The following is a 12,434-nucleotide window of genomic DNA, read 5'->3' as shown; positions in this document are numbered from 1 at the left end:
CAAAATGCTGACACTGTCTATTAATGCAGCTTCCACAAGGTCACACATCAACAGTGTTTCAAAAGCAGAGGATACTCCCTCCCTCTAAAGCAAGTAACTGAGCTAGTTCTGGGACTCCCTGGTTACTTTCATTCTTACAAGTTATGATCAAACATCAGTACTTCTTGTGTTCAAATACACCTCCCTTTCTGATTTCCCCAGCTCAGAGCAGGGTTGCTATCTGCTACCTTCAGGCTTATAATTACCAAATACAGAGAATCCAGTCAGAGAACAACTTAACCAGCTATTATTAGAAGCCATGATAGTAACATGATTTGCTTTTAGAACTAACATAGTACAGTAGGAAAACATCCTAATCATGTTTCAGGCTTTTAAGTCTGTACATTGATACCTCCTCATTAACCTTTGCTGGTATTATCTGCCCACTCTCAAGAACATCTTTTCCTACTTTAACAAGGCCCTGACATGTTTTTAGGTTTTACTAGTCTGCAGTACTCCGCTCAAGGAGGTTCTTCCTGAAGCAAGGAAGTTTAAAAATCAGCTAAAGATTCTTTGAAGGACTACAGAAAGTTTTATCCAAAAAGTTTAAGTCTTCCCAGCAAAAGCAGGCTAGAATTAAACCCCAGTGCTTCAGAAAAGAAAACAGATAAGGCTTGGATTTCACACAAAACTAATCCATCTCCTTACTGATGATGTTCTGGGCAGAAAGGAAAAGCCTGTATGGCTTATCAAAGTACCAGCAAAACAAGCTTCCTGCTGGCTGGAAGATAAAGACTACAGAGGTCTGCATTTTTAAGGCTGTCCACAAGAAAGCTAACAGGGAAGTTCCGTTTTAAGCCTACCTGGGTTGTGTTTTATCACGTTTCTCAGAGCCTCCAGGGCCATCTCAACTCTCCGTAACCGATCTCCATGTTGATTGGACTCGACTTTTCCCGTCTGGGTTATTGCCATTAGCGTATGAAGGTACTGTGCTTGTGAGCCTATGTAATCCAAGAGGCTTGCAGCGAATGCTTTAGGAAGCTTTAAATTAGACATGAGAGCATTTTTAGCTGTGTGATGCACCAGTGTTCACACTAGAAGAATGGGTATCCAAGTAGCCTGTCCTACATTTCACAAATCCCTTTCTTCCAGACAAGCAGACAGGAAACGCTTTGCTACTACGATCACTATAATATCTGGAGCATATCAACCCTATTTCAGTCTACACACAGCCTTACAAAGCTGCTGCTACTTCAACAGCACTCTTAAGGTGTGTGTTTGTCTATATATATATGTAGACAGCAAAGCCATGAGGCAGAATCACCACCTCCTGAAAGTACTGAATCAGAGTATCTGCAGTCCAAGCTGTTAGAGAACAGGCATTAAGACACCCAAAGCAGCATGTTTTGTGACAGATTTGTACTTGTTTAATTTATTCTGCTCCAAAAGAGATACTCCATAACATGCTTATCCCATTGAAGGAACCTGCCATTAGCCTTTGTTTTTCTCCAGTCTGTTTGTACTGACAGACAAAGAAGAAGAAGTAGCATTCCAAAGACTTTTTTCAGCAGGAAGGTTTTAGCTACATCTCACCTCTAGTTGGAAGGTAGGGACCTCATTGTAGACTCTAACAAAAATCTCTCCCACAATAAGTTCCTTTGCATGGTCACTGAAGACAAAGTCAGATCCATAGCTCTTGTCACAATCACCCTTTAAGCAGAGAGAAGCAACACAAGTTCAGATAGAAAACAACCTTGTCGAAAGTGTGATGCTATAACTCAATAATGAAATAGGCAATATCCAAACAGAAAACTTACAGATTTAGCAAAATCACAAGTTCTGATTGAAGCATTACAAGAAATAAATACACAAACTCTTAGATTTTGTTTTAAGACTGCTAAATGAAGAAAGTGGCTTAGGCACAGACAACAATGAACACTTGTATTAACTATACCACTGCATGACAAGTGGACGTACCAAAACATGAAACAGGTTTAAACAGATAGTAGTGGGATTTAAAATACAGAGTATCTTACTTTCTTAATCATGCTTTCTTGTTGAGATTCCAAAAACTCAACTAGTTCAGCTCTTGTCCCGTTGTTCCAGATTAAGTAGGGGTTCTCTGTGTTACTGTTAAGCATCTTCAGAGTCTAAGAAGTAAGGAATTGATGTGATGTAATGCATTTACAAACAGTTTTCCATCACTATGCACAATAATCAGTGTGTTTCATGATATCAGTTAATCACATACTAGAAAAACAGTATGTGTAAGTTATTTGGTACAGCACAATGTACATTTTCATTTTTCTTTATGCTGCTTGGAGCCATGCTTAGTTCAACTGCCCTTATACTTCTGATAGTGAGCAACTATAAAGTATCTCTTTGTAGATGACTTCCTTGGTACCACTTGTAAAGAGAGACATTTAGTGTTTGCTCTCTATCATCATTATATCCTTAAGCCTTGAACAATTAACTTTTGTTCCCATACTTGTTTTGCAAATATTATCCTACAGGGTACTGTTCCTGCCTGTTATGTTTGAGGCTAAAACAGCTGCTTTTCCTTGCAGTTACTCCAAATGCAAAGAAAACCAAATTGCACTGCTATTCTCTGTATCAAGTTGGTCTAAGAGAGTGTTTTAGAAGTGATCAGGTATTCCTTTCATGAATCACTAAGGTAACTTTTGGCCAACAGATGCTTACCTCAGTAGGACTGACCACAGAGAGCTTCCTTGCAATATAGGGTGTCAGCATTCCAGCCAAGCTTTTCCTGATCGTTGGGTTTTCAGGAGTAGCTTGTTCTTCAGACAGATACCCTCCAAGGCGACTCAGGGCCAGGAGACTGAGCTTAGCAAGGCTATTTGCTACCTCCTGAAAAATACAGAGTTAAAAACCCTTAGAGCTCACTGGAGAAACATCAGAATAGCCAGGAAGAGCTGTCCAACACTTCCACACCAGAGCAAACAATTGGTATCCTCTATTTACCTGCACCACTAATGATGCACTGATGTCTAATATACTAGGTGCTGCAGAACAGCACATACAATCACTGTGTTGGGTGCAATAACAAATGACATCAGCACTGATAAGTAAGAAAAACTGGGGCACCAAGATGAGCTGAAAACTACAAGAGCTATTTAGTGCAATAGCTGCTGACCAGTCAACAGTTCCTATCAGCATAATCAAGTATCAGCATAACAAGCCTTTTATGACAGTGATACAAAGAGTTAGTAACTCCAGACTGTTCAAAGCTCATCTCATCCAGTAGCTGAGGAAGAAATGCCATACTTAGAGGTTCACCATTCAAGGAAATGGAAGTGTGAAGCTACTTTCATAGCTGTGGGGCAAAGGGACAATACAGTCCTAAAGTAGGTATTTCAGATAACTTCATGGTATCAATAAAGAACACCTTCAGTTGAGCTTCAAGAGGCAAAAAAACCCCAACCAAACAAAACATTTTCTTCTGATTGCAGAAATGTACTTTTTTTTACTGATCATTGTAGGTAAAAATCTCTTGCATTAAGCCTACCAGAAACTCCAGGGTTTGGCAGCTTTAACATTTGAACTCAAAACACAAGCTACTCAAAAACACCCCAAACCCCAGCATTACACTGCTACATAAAGGTCTCCTTCCAAAACTCTTCTGTTATTGTTTATGTAATTCAAGGACTCTCAAGTATTTGAAAACACTTGTGTTTGTTACCAAGAGAAGAGATGCAAGCACCAACTCTTGGTGCCTGAAAGCATTCACCTTGTTAACATTACCTGGTGATTTGAATCTTCACTTTTCTGAATACCGCTCTCTTCTAGTGTATAGTCGTAGTTGAAGAGGTAACCCAGTAAGTACCAGAGAACTCCAGCTTGGAACAAGTGTGTCTGTAGCCAATAGTCTAAGGCAAAGGAGCTCACACACTCTACTCCCAAAGCAGCCACTCGTGGTATATTCTGAGGGAGGGAAAAGAAACGTTCCTTAGTCCCTGTGACCAAAGCAAGCCAGCTGGCTTCATTACGAAACACTTAAAGTCAAAACTTGCTCATTCTAGAATACTATCTAAACAGCACAAAGATGAGATGTGAAGTAGACTGAACATCATCTGTGGTTGAGTTCAGTGTCCAGTAGCCAAAACCATGACTAATGAGTCAGCATCCTTCAGAGGAATAGTACTCGAATAGGTATTCCATACGATTATAAAGGAACCCTGAACAACTGGTGGAAAAACAGTTCAAGAAGGTGGCAGAGATTCCCAGGTGAGGTTTTTGTGCCAATACATTTGCTCTGCAGGGACTAAGGAACACACAAGCATCTACAGTCAATTACTATAGTCTGATTTTAGTCTTGTGATTTCTGTAGTCTTCTATTTTCACATAGCTCATACGAGAAGGACAAAGACAAGTTTTCCTTTCTTAATACAGACAAACCCCAACATTTATATAACATGATGCGAGTTCTAAAGAGCTAAATGACATCAAAACTTCTTGTATAACATTTCCAGTTTATGACAATTTAGGAGTCTGCTTACATAACATCTAGCTCTGGTTTAGTAAACCAATGAGCTAGACATGTCAGTTAAAGGGCAAAAGTAACTGAATCCTTACATTGATTGTATTTTAAGTCTATTAAATGGATTCAACTGTAAGCATTGAGAACAAGGCAGCAGAGTTCTCTATCCCATAATGATTAGCAGGGATCTTACAGAAGGATTTAAACAGTCTCTAAAATTGTCCTTTCTCCCTTAAAAGCAGAACACTCCCCGTAACATTTAACAACTAAATACCCATTTACACAAAGAACAGGAGCTCTTACCTTGCCATAATACAGTAGTCTACAGAGGTCCTTAATGATGTTAGGCATTTCTGTAATCTTCTCTCTGCACTCCTCAAACTGAGCTGCCACACTGTAACACTTACTAACATATCCACATACCTACAAAAAGCAGTACTTTTTTGGTTCCAAGTGGAGAGGAAATGCATGTTTACAATCCTATTTTTAATGTATTTAATACTACATTAATATTTTTCTATATATACACACTTCTATAATATCATATTTTATGTGCATATATTCTTATAGTGGTAAATGCTCCATCCTTGGCAGTGTTCAAGGCCAGGTTGGACAGAGCCTTGGGTGACGTGATCTAGTGTGAGGTGTCCCTGCCCATGGCAGGGGGGTTGAAACCTGATGATCTTAAGGTCCTTTCCAACCCAAACCAGTCTGTGATTCTATGCTTCTATATGAACTGTCTCTGGAGAAGCTATTGCCATCAGTTAAAACTGCTGTGACTTACCTGTACAGACATATCATCTGGTTTACTAGAACGAGTCAAGACTGCTACACAACGATTAAATGCTTCTTGCAGTACCTGTGAGGATTGGATGATGCATAAATTCAGTCACAACAAAAACTGATAAAGGCTGGCAGAAATACAACATTAGCTGGTAAACCCATTTTTAATGACTGAAGGAAAACATAGGACAAAATCTACTGCTTGCTCCAATGGTTATTAGAGGAAAAATTCCTTGCAAGAGCTGGTACTAGCCTTTGGTGCTTTAGAGTTCGTAGCGTTCTCACGTGAGCTCATACCTCACAAAGTCTGCAGATGGCACCAAGCTGAGCAGGAGTAAAGATCTGTTGAGGGGTAGAAAAGCACTAAAGAGGAATCAGGACAGGCTGGATTGATGGGTTGAAGCCAGTCATGAGGTTCAGCAAGGCCCATTGCTGGGTCCTGCACTTGGGCCATAACAAACCCCTGCAATGCTCCAGGCCTGGGGCAGAGCGGCTGGAAACTGCTCATGGAAAAGGCCCTGGGGATGCTGATTGATGGAGCTGAACATGAGCAGCTTGTGCCCAGGCAGCCAAGAAGCCCCCAGCATCCTGGCCTGGATCAGCACCAGTGTGGCAGCAGGGCCAGGGCAGGGATTGTGCCCCTGTGCTGGGCACTGGTGAGGCTGCACCTCAAATCCTGTGTTCAGTTCTGGGCCCTCACTGCAAGAGAGATATTGAGGGGCTGGAGCGGGGCCAGGGAAGGGCAACGGAGCTGGTGCAGGGCCTGGAGCACAAGTGTGATGGGGAACGGCTGAGGGACCTGGGGGGTTCAGTCTGGAGAAGAGAAGGCTCAGGGGGGACCTGATGGCTCCCTACAAGTGCCTGACAGGAGGTTGGAGTGAGGTGGGGTCGGTCTCTGCTCCCAAGGAACAAGGGACAGGACAAGAGGAAACGGCCTCAAGCTGCACCAAGGCAGGTTTAGACCGGAAACAAGGAACTGTTTCTTCCCAGAAAGGCTTGTCTAGCATTAGAACAGGCTGCCCAGGGCAGCGGTTAAGCCACCATCCCTGGGGTATTTAAAAGACCTGTAGGGACACGGTTTAGTGGGACTTGGCAGTGTTACGTTAGCGGTTGGACCTGACAATCTTAAAGGTCTTGCCCAACCTAAATGATTGTACTATGTGCAGTGGGGAAAGCCCTTCTGCTCAAGTGACTTGTTCATCTGTTCTTTCACATACAGAATGCAGAAGCTCTCAACAGAGTTTTGTACAGAAGCAGAGAGACATCACTTGTAGTTTGGTTATCCACACTTCAACAGACAAACCTACATCCAGAAAGGAAGGCTTCTCCTACTGCATCCAGAAAAAGAGACAGTAAGAATGGAGAAGCATCTCAAGAAGACCAAAAGTGATTCTAAGTTGCATCTGATGTCTTACGCACTGAGGACTGTGGAAAGTCATAGACTAAAAGAATTCATTTCAGTAAGTTTCTTTCCAGTTACCTCAATTCCATTTTCTCTTCTCAGTTCCTCTGCATTTAATGCTGAGCAGTTGACAGTATGAAAAGCAAGTTCTGTAGCAGCGGGCAACAGAGGAGACTCTTTGGAAAACAAAAGGTCATCTGATGTTTCAATGTTAATAGTCTTTATCAGCATAGGATAGCCTGCGTACTTGTAAGGTTTTAACTCTGAAAGAGGAAAAAAAAGTCAAAGGTTACACAAAAGCAAATTAAGCCACTGCATAATTATCAGCAGCAGATGTATCAGATATAGAATGACTATAGAATGGTAAAGAAAGCCACCAACTGGGAAAACTGAAGCATGACTAAGCAGTCCACACAATCTGACTCCTTGGTCACGTAAGACTGTTCAATGAGAGAAGCTGGAAGAACTCATTTAAGATTAGAAAGACTTATCTCCATCTCAGCAAAGCCCCAAGCTCAGAGCCTCTCAAATGATGCTTGTCTGTCTCCAGAGAAACACAAGTATAACTTATTCTGTCAGAGGCCAGGACTGGTCAACAATAAGCCTATAAGGTCCTTTCCAGTTTGACACGTTTAAAATGATTCTGGTTTTTATTCCTTTAAGGTTCAGCGGTGCTAAAGAACAACTGTGCTAGTCCACATCAATGCCACTGCCTCCACAGAACCAATAGACCTATGACTGCATACGAGGGTCTTAGCTCACCACTTACACAGCAGAATACTGCAACTCTGCAAGACTTGGACACTCCAGCAGCTGCCAGCCAGGTACTCTAGCTAGAGCTACACGTAGAGGGTTAGGGTACTCCTGTTATCCCTTTCCTAGCTGGGTTGTGAATGAGGTACTGTTGCAGCACAGTCACCACAGGGCTCTAGTGGTAGTCAATTTTTGCAAGACTGTCTCATTTTTAATAGCCACATGAGTGTAATCTCATTTATACCCAGAATCTGCCATCTGGGTGACTGAGTGAGGACTTTTCTGCACAGACAGAATGTAAACCTAAGTTATACAAGGAGGAAGTCAAACTGATTACTATTGGAGCAGAGTGCTTCAAAAAGCCCTTCATGCTTCTTTTTTTGAAGTAAATTTTACTTCAGATCAATTTCCTTCATGGAAGCAAAACCCCTGTTTTGAAGCCCTTTACCATAGCTACGTAATGCTGCAGCAAGCCAGAAACCAGATCAACAAAACAGACTTGAGAGGAGATTAAAACTACCCACAACGGCCACTAAAGCAATGAACCTCAAACATTCTCCCAAGGCAGTATGCTTACCTTCCTTATGCCTGTTGAAGAGGATGCTTTGAGTTTTCAAGATCAAAATGATGTTTTCTGGATCTGGCCCATCTATCACCTTGGCAGACTTTGTGCACAGGAACTCATATGCTTTATTTACTTTCTCAAACATATCCTGCAAATAAAAAGGAACAGTTGTAAAAGTTGCCAAGAACACCCTAAATTACTACAAGCCTTTAGATGCAGGTAAAAATAGAGCATTCCAAGTTATTAACTGCAACATTAGCTTTGATGCCTTACTACACTTCAGGAAATACTTCAGACAACACTGGTGCAGAGATCAGTTTTCTCTTGTCTCCTAAACTCCACTCTAGGCAAGAGACTAAAACAAATTCAATTCCACTATGACAAAAGCAATAAGTACAGTTTAATCAATTGTAAGAATGGGCAGAGGATGCAGTCTGTCTTTGAAAGGGAGCAATTAGCTTATTTAGGTCCTGCGTAACTCTAAACCAGATGCTTTGGAGACGTGGTTCTGACCTGATTACATCAGTTTTCTGTAGGAATCCTAATATTCCTTGATGGACACCTGTTCAATTACTCCTCTGTGGTATTAATCTGTATTCTAGCACTCACCTAGGGCATGGCTTTTAAAAGGAAGAAAGGAAACTGAAGTGGGCATTTCAGAACTCTTAGTACACAAACCAGCTTAATTTGCCCCCAGTCTATTACCACCATCAATTTGTGTCATACATACCCTGCCTTCTGGATTCTTGTCTGGGTGATACTTTTGTGCCAGCCTGAAATAAGCTTTCCTGATCTTGCTTTCATCATGCCTACAAGAAAACAAGTCCCATTGCATTAAATAACATCAAAAAGAACCCCTAATCAAACACAAAAACAAGCCTGGATTTTGACAGCAGTACTAACGGTAACTGCAAGTAAGTGAAAACTATAAAGCTGTTCCAGTTGGAAAAAATCCTGTTTTATCAGATGACATGGAATGGTAAATTCAGAGGTTCGTGATTTGTAGCGACTGCACTGTTCTTGAAGGAACAATACAAAGCCCTGTCAGTTCTCTTCCAGAGGCCTGAAGTCAGAAACCAGTGACAAGATAGGAAGCAACAAATCCCAAGGATATTATCACCAAGAAAAGGACAACATTTGGCAAGGGGAAGAAGCATGATTAGTGAAACCAAGTTTCCCTCTGAACATATTCAAGTTCTGCCATATTCTTTGCTCACTATGGTTGAGTCTAATGCTTGTCCTGTAAAATAGCTTGGTGAATGTTCTGAAGCAGAGCTCAAAATACTTCCCCCAGCCCCAGTTTCAGTTTATCTGACTGTTTCACAGGTATTCTCTCAAAGGCTGGACCTGGATTTTCAAGCCTTGATTCTTCCCCTGTGAAAGAAGCAGGTGCTAGACATAACTGATACCACTAACTGGTTGCTAAGTTCTGATGTTTGCTCATCAGTTTGTTCAGAGTTTATGTAAACGTAGTTATACAACTTTAAATACTGAAAACAACTTACTGGCCTTGTCCTTTGGGAAGGTTAAGGACTTCATAAGCATCGTCTATTGACATGGTAGGTGGCTTCTTTTCTACCTCCTTTTTCCAAGCTTCTAGTGTATCTTTCAAGAGTTTAACCTAAATAAGTACAGTTTATTAGAGGTTTATTTATGCTGACACCAGTACACATCATCCTTACTAACAAAGTCCTGCTTTATTAATGAATCCTTATTACCCCATCACTAAGACAAAAGACCTTATCTTTTTACCTTTATAATCATGGGTGCCCTCCAGTCACAAAGCAATTAAGACTTTGCTTCACTGCAGCGCTACATTTTATTCACAGTAAGAGTATCTTAAGATCAAAATATCTATGCCAGAGTCACATTAGAGAGAATCCCTTAAAGGATATGCAGTTCACATCTCAGTACTACAGAAGTTGCATGAATAAGTAAAGCTGCTTAGACAGCTCTAGACCATAAACTTCTTCCCCAAAACCTCATCAATCCAGTTAACATACTGATACCAAGTTAGCTCAGTTCCTTGTACAGCGAGGACAAATAAGAAGCCAAAAGTGAGGATTCCTCCCCATCACCAGTCACTTGAGGTTCATTGAAACACTACCTGAAGTTTCTTGGCTGCTTTATTTTGCTTTCATAGTAGTTACCACAAGGAGGATACACTTATCATGTGATAGCTGTATGGCATAAAGTCTATTCTGCTTCAAGATAAAGAAGTGTTTAACATATTTGCTTATGAACTGAAAGTCAGGATTGACCAATTACTTGCGACAAAGCTAGCATTTGATTTCCTTAATCTGTTACAAACTCCACTTTTAGGGCTCTGAAAGATCAAGAACTAAATGAATCCTAAAATACTTCTTACTTACTGGATCTTTAATTGGCCAGTCTGGAAACCTGAATGTATCACAGAGATGTTTGAGGTAATAAATGTTACAGAAGAGCTCATTTTCCAGTTGTGGATAGTTGATAACTGGGATTGGACAGTACTGGTAGAGTGCTCTTGTATTGCTCTGAAGACGAGGAGTGAAGTCAGCAAGATGAGCTGCAATCTTCTCTATCATAAGACGCCTAAAAGTTAGAGACTTTGGTTTAACACTTGCCAAGCAGTCTTCAATCTCCAGTGACTGTACAAGTGTAGGCAATGATTTCTTCTGTAAAGACCGATCTTTGTAGTTTCCCATGTTTTAGAAGGGTTCAGAATAGGCTTTGGTCCTATTCTGTTATAAAGCCATTTCAATTCCATGAAAATCAGATTATTAAAAAGGATGTAAAGTAACACTGTGCCCTCCCTCAACACCTCTCTACTTTTTGGGAGACCCTAAAAATATATTGTAATATTAGAGGTATAGATCTTAGAGAGGTGCTGGCAATAAATGAGTACAATACATGTAAAAACATGTCTACATACATAGTGAAGTCTCACTCACGAAAGGAACTTAAGTACGATAGAGGTAGATGTCAAAGTTACAGATACTGAGAAAAATACTGCCCTTTCCACTGCTAATTCTGCTCCTCTCCACCCTGTTATGCTTGAGAGAAGCAGAGGGCAATGCAGGACACTGTCCTTGCAGAAGGCAAACGGAGAGAAGGAGTGAAACCACGGAATCTAGGTATTCTTGGCTTCCTTTAGAAGTGGCAAAGCTAAGACCTCTTCAGCATGAGGTGCAGTTCAGATTTGTCTCTTTGAAGGAAAACGGTTACCTCATTTCATTGCTCCAAATCGCTTCTGGAGTGTCAAACTCTCCAAGGAAAATCTCTGAAAACTTTTCTGGTTCATAGTTTTCCAAATAACACACCATTGCTTCAGGAAGAACATGTCCGAGTATACTTCTTTGAACTATATCTTGACCTTTTGTCTACAGAAGAGATCACACTGTCATCACAAAGGTAAGCAGTCTTGAGAACCAGCTTGAGATCTAAAACACTCCTCCCCCTTTTCCCTTTTAGTTCTTAAATGCTAACTTTTGAGACCTTAGAACAAGAACAAGCATCAAGTACTGTTAAAACGACTACAGGTGGTCTGCAAGATTATTTGGAAAGAGGGGCAGTTATTTTTTGCCATCTACTCACTTCTTCAGACTTGAAAGCTTGTTTTGTATGTGTGTATTTCAAAAACCTACAAGAGAAACAGTAGTTATTTTCTGTTTGACACTTATGGCACCCTGCAAAGATAAGAAAGCAGTCCAGCTGGCAAGCCTCATACATTTACTTTGAGATAAAAAAGTAACAGCAACAACTGCATGAGTATCTGTACAAAGTCCATCAAATCCTTAGGAACTCCCAAGTTAAGCACTCCCATGTTTTAGATGTTCATCGCTTCAGTTTGAAAGTCCTGTTCCCAAAAGCTTCTTTTCTCCACACAAAAGAAAAAGCAGCAGACACAACCTTTCCCTATCAACCTCTCCTTGCACTGTTAGATCATCATTGCAGAGATGGAACAAGATGATCTCACACTAACTGCTGAGAGCCCTGTTGCACTACAGTCATCATGTAAACATGCAGTCATTCCCCAAGGCATTTATGGAGAGACTTGACTGGAATTCTACAACAGCTTTTTATGAACTGTTGACTTCAGAGGAAGAGCACTGGAATGAACTGCAATAGCCACCTGCACATGCAGTGTGTCTGTGGCAGGCAGTACAGACTGATTTAAGTATTTCAGGCTTCAATACTAAAACAGGCTATTAGATTTTTCCACCACTTTTGATAGCTGCTTACTATCAAACACCACATGAGCACATCAGTAGCATGTATTACTTCTCTTGAGTGCTTGTAAGCATTGCTCTACAATAAGCCTTGCCTAGCTGTACTGTTAGAACTACATAGCCAGACATGCTCTCCTTCCCACCCTGGCAGTGACATAAGCAATTCACTGTTTTAATCCTGACTAAACCATATGGATAGAATTCCTCTAAAGGGTGTTTTTGCTCACAATCTCATATTGGTTC

General features: G+C 40.9%; 1 protein-coding gene across 3 annotated transcripts in view; it reads right to left on the bottom strand.

Moving 5' to 3' along the window:
* DNAJC13 (DnaJ heat shock protein family (Hsp40) member C13) overlaps positions 1-12,434 on the bottom strand; it is a 54,639-nt gene that overhangs the window by 10,476 nt on the left and 31,729 nt on the right. For all 3 annotated transcript variants that reach the window (XR_009728684.1, XM_061374841.1, XM_061374842.1), the window contains 14 exons: positions 11,557-11,602; positions 11,188-11,342; positions 10,353-10,554; positions 9,486-9,601; positions 8,711-8,789; positions 7,993-8,128; positions 6,741-6,925; positions 5,262-5,336; positions 4,781-4,900; positions 3,742-3,921; positions 2,680-2,847; positions 2,016-2,129; positions 1,573-1,689; positions 843-1,020 (listed from right to left, as the gene is read on the bottom strand). Coding sequence is in view for 2 of the 3 variants with exons in the window: in XM_061374841.1 (XP_061230825.1) it covers positions 843-1,020; positions 1,573-1,689; positions 2,016-2,129; positions 2,680-2,847; positions 3,742-3,921; positions 4,781-4,900; positions 5,262-5,336; positions 6,741-6,925; positions 7,993-8,128; positions 8,711-8,789; positions 9,486-9,601; positions 10,353-10,554; positions 11,188-11,342; positions 11,557-11,602 (1,871 nt within the window). In the remaining variant the exon portion in view is untranslated. The remainder of the gene's footprint in view (positions 1-842; positions 1,021-1,572; positions 1,690-2,015; positions 2,130-2,679; positions 2,848-3,741; positions 3,922-4,780; positions 4,901-5,261; positions 5,337-6,740; positions 6,926-7,992; positions 8,129-8,710; positions 8,790-9,485; positions 9,602-10,352; positions 10,555-11,187; positions 11,343-11,556; positions 11,603-12,434) is intronic.

This window comes from Neopsephotus bourkii, unplaced genomic scaffold (assembly GCF_033783945.1).
Source record: "Neopsephotus bourkii isolate Nb327-2 ecotype Australia unplaced genomic scaffold, CSIRO-AGI_Nbou_v1 NB_1655, whole genome shotgun sequence".
NCBI classification, from domain to species: domain Eukaryota; kingdom Metazoa; phylum Chordata; class Aves; order Psittaciformes; family Psittacidae; genus Neopsephotus; species Neopsephotus bourkii.
Note: the sequence above shows the minus strand (reverse complement) of the source record. Positions and strands in the feature narration are given on the sequence as shown.